This window comes from Cryptomeria japonica, chromosome 2 (assembly GCF_030272615.1).
Source record: "Cryptomeria japonica chromosome 2, Sugi_1.0, whole genome shotgun sequence".
Lineage (NCBI taxonomy): Eukaryota > Viridiplantae > Streptophyta > Pinopsida > Cupressales > Cupressaceae > Cryptomeria > Cryptomeria japonica.
In genome coordinates this window covers 594406266-594414575 of record NC_081406.1, presented here as the reverse complement: position 1 = coordinate 594414575, position 8310 = coordinate 594406266, and the positions used below count along the sequence as shown (strand labels likewise).

Below are 8310 nucleotides of genomic sequence, written 5' to 3'. Positions count from 1 at the left end.
TAAAAAACAAAAAAACCGAGATTCTAGCATTTTTATCGACCTCTCTGTCCATAATTTTAGATGCTACAGTCTCTGTGAGATGACGTCTTCAATTTTACTGTTATTTCCTTATCCTATATTAGGCATCTAATGGGTAGTACAAAATTTCAGGGTGCGGAGAGTATAAGCACTGTTGCGAGTGCGACATTGGCAAGCGAGCCACTTATAATTGTGCGCACTATCTCCTACAGCACAAGTCAATGTTAATAATTAACTCTTTACACCTCCGCACGCTATTCTTTCCCTCTTCATTTTATATTCCCTACAGCTTTCGCCCAATTTTTAACTTCAAAATACCTGTCACAAAGCAATTCCAGCAATCCGCGTGTAGTTGGGTGTATTATCTTCTGCCGGATTATGGAGGAGTGAAAATGCCGTCAAGGTTGCAAACCCTTTTGGACGGAGCAGCATATGTTCTCTACAAAAGCGAAATCCAGGTAAAATCTGCAAAAAACTTTGTGAAAGCTCTTCAATCAGATCTGGGCCTGGTGTTTTTAATGCGTGAGCTGTTTTTGACTATACCCAACTGAGCAAGATCAGACATTCGAATTAGATAGAATAAATTGGTTTGTGCTGTAATGGGATATCTGTCATGTAAAGCTGATTCTGCTGTTATAACATGCGATTCATACAAAAAAGAGAAGCCCTTGAAGGTGCAGCAGTTTAGTTACAAAGAGCTGGAGAATGCCACCGGAGGATTCGCTGTTAAAAGTTTGTTAGGAAAAGGCAGCCATGGTTGTGTATACAAAGGTGTTTTGCGAGATGGTAGTGTTGTAGCTATCAAGAAGCCTTCAGTTGGGCTCCGGATCTTACAAGACGATACTGCAGTTGAGAACGAGATTGAAATACTTTCTAAACTACACAGTCCACGGCTTGTTAATCTACTTGGGTTTAGTCATGATACCAAGGAAAAGATCCTAGTTGTAGAGTTTATGTCTAATGGTACACTGCATGATATATTGCATTGTAACCCCGAACCGCCCAGTTGGGCTAGAAGGGTCCACCTTGCTGTACAGACTGCTAAAGCTATCCTAACCTTGCACAGTGCAAATCCCCCTGTAATTCACAGAGATATCAAGGCTTCCAACGTGTTGATTGATGGCAACTGGAACGCCAGGCTTGGGGATTTTGGGCTTGCTCTGAGGGGGAATGTGGAGGATATTAAGCTCAATTCAACCCCTCCAGCCGGCACAATTGGGTACTTGGATCCAGGTTATGTGACTCCTGGAAACCTTAGTACTAAAAATGATGTTTTTAGCTTTGGGATTCTTCTATTAGAAATCATAAGTGGGAGAAATGCTATTGATGTCCAGTACAGCCCCCCTGCTATAGTAGATTGGGCGATGCCTCTTATCAGGCAGAATAATATTCTTGCACTGTATGATCCGAGGTTGAGTCCACCCAAGAATCTGGAATCAGTAAAACAAATGGCTTTCATTGCAGCTCGGTGTATCCGATCCACCAAGGAAAGGAGACCTTCCATGAAAGAGGTTGTGGAGGGGTTGAAAGTAGTGAGTAAGAGTATTCCCCTGCATATTTGGGATGGTCTCTCGAGGCGAAAGAGGAAGCCAAGTGTTAGGCATGAAAAGGGTCATTTAATACAGGGCAATGATAAGCCCTACATGACAATAGAAATGAAACCCTCCGTGAGTCAGATCCCCAAGCCTGTGAAATCCCTGGTGAGAGCATCATCAAGGAGCAGGGTCTCTGACGAGGAAGCAAATCTCGATGTTGGCAAAGAATTTCAAAAATCCAGCAGCGTTTTGAGGCGAGGAAGTGGAAGAAACCTGGTGGATTTGTTTAGTGAAACAGTAGAAACTTCAGAATCAAAACCAATAGATTGGCAGGCTCTTGCAAAGGTGAGAAATCCATCTCTGAGGGTGCCTAATGGAGGTGTCACATTGAGGCAGGCGATGCTTATTAATAGATCACCTGCCTCGCCGGTCATCAGGTCAGGTACCTTGCCAGTTTTTGGTGATAACCACAAGGATACTCTGAGCCAAGCTGTAAGAATTCCTTCTGTTGGACGTGTAAGGAAACCGACTGTTTGCATAGATCCTACTTTGCATTACAAGCAGATACCTCAAGTTACAAATTTCAAGGTTGTGGAGCGAACCAGCTAAGCAAGCTTAAAACTATTTGGGCCTTTGAAGAAGATGCTTCAATTGAGGTCTAGGTTTGGTAAGGCGTAACAAAACTTATCATGCCTGGCAGTTTTTCTTTTGCTCAGTTAATCTGCATTGCAATGATCCTACGCATTCATTTGTTTTGACAAAAGCTTAGAAAAAATTAAGCTTACATCATCTTCTTTCATTTTGTATTTTCTTTGTTTTTATTACCTGACTGGTTGGTTGCTACATGTACCAATCAATGCTTGTGATTGGGTGTTGCATGTTTTTTTCCATCATGACCATGAGTGCAATAAAGCTTGTATATTGCAATGAAATTAGTTTACTCAAGTTATAGTCATTCATGTTTTATTTTATGTGAAAATTTCCAAGGAACAACAATTAATTTTTCTCAGTTTGGGCAAAAGAACTGAAGGCTCGGGTTACTTTGCCCCTATTTATAAAATAACCCTTCTTAGAATGATATAGGAAATTTGTGGTCCCGTTTCCCTTAATTTATTTCATAATATCATCATTTAGTCTTTCCTAAAGTGCATCTAAAAGATGCCCCTTTCTTTGAACAGGCATTTTACTTTGTAATTTAAGTAAATTGACTAACCTCCTCTGAAGGGAGGGGAGTCTAAGATAATTTTCTTTCATCATAAGTATATGTGCTATGTTGCATGAAAAATGGAATCAAATATACCAAGACTAGCAGCGGTTAGAAACACATTTTTTTTTCTTGGCATGCTGTTGGTATTTTGTTAGGCAAGCAAGTGAAACGTGTGCTAACATAATTAATGGTACCTGTATGAAATCCTCCATTGCATATTATTTTGGTAAATCCTTGAGTCCTATTAATTTGCATATGAGATAATATGCTGGATGGCTTTACAGTTTATCACATTTTCAAGGAATTCACCCTCAAAATTCAGCTTCACCTTGTTATATTATGGTGGTGCTCTACATTATGCTTATTTGACAATATGATATTTAAAATACAAAAAAAAGCATAGGGGTTTAATGAGATCGATAAGGTTTTTAACAGAATAGAAAGGAAACTGATATATTATGATATCACAAAATGTTCTGTACATCACAGCATCACATTTGTATTTAGGGGACTTGGTTTGAGCTGCTTAAGATAACGTTGTACAAAGAAGTATATTTATCCTAGATCAATAATGGATGCATCATCACTTTAGAATTGAGGGTAATCTCGGGCTCTCAAATTGCAGTTTTGCTAGAGATCACTCTGATGCTTTTGATTTCCTTTTTAGGTTTCCATTTACAGAAGCTTCCTTTCTAATGTGAGTATTCCTCATGCCAGATTTCTTTTTATGGTTTTAACTATAAAATACATTTGGATTGACTTCTATCTTTCATCATGAGTTTTTATTAGTTTTTTGTATATATAGATATATAATTTAAAATTTAAAATGGGGAACATTTACAGGAAAATTCTTAGTATTTTTGATATGTAATTGACATGGATATTCCACATTATGATTCATCAACGTAAATCTTTATTCAGCATCTTGTTGCCTACAAGTTTCATGCTTAATTGAATAAAACTGATGGCTGCACATGATTTTCCTACAGCAAAATATCTGGTTGCTAACAGCCTAACACAATACATTCATCATATAAGATAGAATGTGCTCACATCATTGGCTATCTCCTTGTGCAATAGATGTTATAGGCTTGCAACAATTAAAGATAAGCAAGTAAATGAAAACAACAGTACATGAAAAGATAACGCAAGCAATTGACCATGGATATGCTTCTCTTTCCTTAGGTGAGCAGATGTGATGGGTGTCCAATGGTTGCAAACCTTAGGGCTGATCACTTGTGACTGCTTCTAGCTATGGCTTAAATTCTATGTGGGCTGAGAATATACATTACAAAGATTGAAGTCAGGTGAGGTTAAGATGGTTAGTTCCCATCGTATGGAAAAAGCGTTTTAAAAGGGATATTCTAGTATCTTTGCCCGATTCCACTCTCTAGAGGTTCAACCTCTTTCTACCTCTTCTTCTTTGTTGGACTTGCAAGGCCTCGTTGATAATTGTGAACAAGAATTTGAGGAAACCCAAAAGGTTACCCCCTTGAGGTCCCATGATCATGGCATTTCCTTCATTCATGGTAGCCCTCCAAATATTCAACCCTATAAATACCCTTTGAGCAAAAGAATAAAATTGAAAAGATAGTTAAAGCATTGGGCAAAATTGGATTTTAAAAAAGCAAATAAAGCAAAAAAACCAGCTGTAATTTAAATTTAAACTTAAAGACATTTCAAATAGCATAGAGATACAGAGAGCAAATAAAATTGAGAGTTTAGCACATGCATTGTGGAATATAGATTTTTGTCATTTATGTTTATACCTGATTACATTGCGTTGCACAATGGCTAAGCATTTCAAAATAAGCACACTTATGTCAAATAACTTTATGCTCTAAATGCATGCAATGTTGAAAACTTCTTGAAAGAAAAACTGTGACTAAGCATACCAAAATAGGTCTAGTGCTTTATCAAATCACTACTCTGTTCTAATACAGCTTCATTCACAAATTTATTGAGCGCTGAAATGTTGGGGAAACTCCTAGCTTTATTAGAGCCAGAAGGTATTTTTGTAAGTTGGGTAATCTATTCAGCTTTATTTGCATAATTCATTATTTTTTCTAAGATACTATCATTGATCAGATCTATTCGCAAGATGTTCACTAACAATTCTGACAAATCAGGGAGGCACGCACCTTGATCAGGGTGACAATAACTTGTTAGAAGTTTAATTTTCATTGTATAAGTTTTGTTATCTTCTGTCCAGGCTTTGCTCATGTTGGCATTCAATGCTTATATCATAAATGTATTCATGTATGGAATCTGGATGCATGAAGTTAGCTGCATCCAGAATGTCCCTTTGTCAGTTGGGTAACCATTTGACCTTGGTTTGCACAAGTCATTCTCTTGTCCAAGACAACATACTGTCTGATCTATTCTCCCATATTGTCTGTAACAATGCTGACATATTGGGAAGGCATTGGCTTGATCAGGGCGAGAAGAACTCAGAAGTTGGGTTTTCATTGCATAATTTTATCATTTTCCGTCTAGGCTGTTGTCATGTTATCACTTAAATGTATGGATAAAATGATGCATGGATGTATGCATTTTTGATTTATGGCTCCAAAATGAATATGTTTGTTATACTTTAATAGGGCATTTGTCATAAATGCATGCCTATCTGAAATCATGTGTACAATATTCACGTATCTATGTATGAGTTGCCACCTTTTCTCAGTCCAAGGTTTATGAGTATGTGTTTGACTACATATATATAATGAAACTGACTATTAAGTCCCTTCCGTCATACATATAATGAAAATTACAATGAAGTCTCTTCTCAGTGTGTAGTGTATTTGTCCTTTATGGGGAAAGAAAAATACTAAGAATGATTTTTACATAATCAGGGTACATGCTCATATGTAGGATTAAACTAAAAATGTCACCATTAGAGCCAATTTCTTGGTTTGGATTGCAATTCCTTACATCTGTATCTTATTTTCTAGAAGCTGATAATGATTTGTAGGAGGTTGGTGGTGTTGAGCGGTGTTTTGTGACCACACCAACATAGAATAAAGTTTTCCAACGGTCACTTTATCCTCTCTTGATCAAAATCAGATGTATGCTAAGATTGCAGGAAGATCATACATTGACTCCAAGGTTCCAACTGCGTACTAGCGACTTTACTGTGGATATAGACTTGTTTGGTTGATGTTGCTGGTAATCCAAGGGGACTTACGTTTGAATCATTCTTTCACTTCTTTGTTGTGGCTAGAACTTCATCAACGAATAAAGCAATTCTGTGATGCTTCTGCTTCAAACGAACTAAACTAGAATGAACTGAAATGTAAAGGGGAAAGGGGGTAGGAGGACTAAGCTAAATCTAAGAACTTGACAGATAACAATGATTCAGGTGAGATCGACCACACTTTACTTCGCTACTTTCAGACAACTACATAAAGTGGGTGCAATCTTTAGAGGTTGTGCTTATAAGATTTTAAACCATTAATGAACACCATCAAAGAACAATGTTCATCCAACAATCCAAATTAAGAACACACACATAAAATAGCTCAGTCCAACCTTGCATTGCTGATAGAAATCATCTATCAACAAAAGGTATGAGCGTATTGATCTCACCACAAAGCAATGCAATCTATCTTATCCATCTAAATGCTTGAAACAAATCTAAACTAAGTGAGGAAGGTGAAACCATGCAATTTAAGAAATAACACATATGAACACCATCAGAGAACAATGCATCGTTGTTTATTACTTCAATAACTTAAATCAACAATCTCATACAAATCTCCCTGCTTTACAAATGAAGGGGTGACCCCCTTTTATAGGCTTCCAAGATGAAAGTGGACGGCCAAGATTACAAAACAATCAATGGCTAAGATTAAACATGCAAAACCCTAATTAGGGTTTGACCAAAGATTCCAAGTATGACGCTACATAGTGGGAAAATACATTTATGATGCATTACGCCCATTACTAATTAATTGCTCTTTGCTTAAAATGGCACCCACAATGCATTAAATTCCCCTTACATTCAAAAATCGCCCACTATGTAATTCATGCATCATCATGCTAAAATTCGCCCATTGTGTAATGAATGCACCACTATCTCCAAAAATATGATGGCTGCCATGCAATTAATCAGCCACTACTTGGGTCAAATATTCCTCAGTGATAAATGCGTCACCAGGCCTTCATGTAATTAATAGATTCTCGTCCAAAAATGGATGACCATTATCCCTGTTCATTTATGGCAAATGCAATGAATTTGGCGATGATGACCTCCAGCTCACTTACGGAGACACTTGGCATAATCTCCAATTTGAATTCCAGCAATGAAATATCCTCTTCACACTTGGAGATTTTCCTGCCTTGGAAGAATTTTAACAATTTTTTTCACTTCAGAAGGAATCCTGTACGTCTGGAATTCTAGGAGAGAGAAAATATTTCTAGAGAGATTTTTGTTTTGAAGGAATTTTCTTGTGTTCTCGTGCATACCTTGTTCCGAAGAAAGATTTTCTGTCAATTGACCATTTTTTCATGTCTAAGAAATTTTGTTGTGTTCAGAATTCCAATTTTTTATTGTTTCCAAGAATTTTGTCCTGAAGGAAGGAATTTCCAACACTTAGCCAATTTTTTCATTGTTTCCAAGAATTTTGTCTTGGAGGAAGTTATTTCCAACACTTGGCCAATTAGCCAATTTTTTCATTGTTTCCAAGAATTCTGTCTTGGAGGAAGTTATTTCCAACACTTGGCCAATTTTTCATTGTTTCCAAGAATTTTGGAAATTTTCACACTTGGGCACAATTTTGCTGTGGTGAAGGAATTTCGTTCTGGGAGGAAAATCCTCCTTGACTAGATTTTGGTGCTCTTCATCTTCCTTGGGTGCATTTTTTTATGAGGTGAAGGAATTTTATGAAACTGGAAATTCCTCTTTCACTGGATTATGGTGCTCTCCACCTGTCTTGGAGTGCATTTTTGGTGTAGTGGAGGAATTTCCTTCAAGAGGAAAATTCCTCCTCAACATGGTTTTGGCGCTCAACTTTGTCCTTGAAAGCATATTGAGTGGAGGGAAAGAATTTAAACTTTGAATTTTTTCCTCCTTGTCCTTAATTTCCATGTTCTATTTCTGACTTGAGCATATTTTGCACTGGAGAAGGAATTTTGAGGCTCTTGGAAATTTCCTCCTTGATGCCCTTTTGGCGCCCTTCTCCTATCTTGGGCAGATTTTTCACATGAAGGAGGATTTTTTGTCTAAGGAGGATTTTCCTCCTATACCCCTTTCTAGCGCCCTTCTCCTGTCTTGGGCACCATTTTGCCATGGTGAAGGATTTTTTGCACATTTGGAAATTCCTACATGACCTCAATTTGGTGCCCTACTCTAGTCTTGGGCAGAATTTCTTCATGGAGGAGGAATTCTTGCCTTGGGAGAAATTCCTCTTCATTGATTTGGCGCCCATTCCTATTTTGGAACCCACTTTGGCCATGGAGAAGGAAATCATTGAAACTTAGCAATTCTTTCTTGACGTTTCATCCTTCCATGTTTGGATGCCATTTTTGGATTGAAGTGGATTTCTCATGCCT

The 8310-nt window shown here is 37.6% G+C and overlaps 1 protein-coding gene across 1 annotated transcript; it reads left to right on the top strand.

Moving 5' to 3' along the window:
• The first annotated feature begins 144 nt into the window (after window positions 1-144).
• Window positions 145-2508, top strand: LOC131051581 (serine/threonine-protein kinase-like protein At3g51990). Its single transcript, XM_057986163.2, has one exon. It carries the CDS (start codon window positions 618-620, stop codon window positions 2160-2162), a length of 1545 nt encoding a protein of 514 aa, XP_057842146.2. The 5' UTR covers window positions 145-617; the 3' UTR covers window positions 2163-2508.
• The last annotated feature ends 5802 nt before the right edge of the window (window positions 2509-8310 follow it).

Excerpts from the sequence above, each read along its gene's own strand:
- LOC131051581 (XM_057986163.2), top strand. The coding sequence starts at position 618 with ATGGGATATCTGTCATGTAAAGCTGATTCTGCTGTTATAACATGCGAT.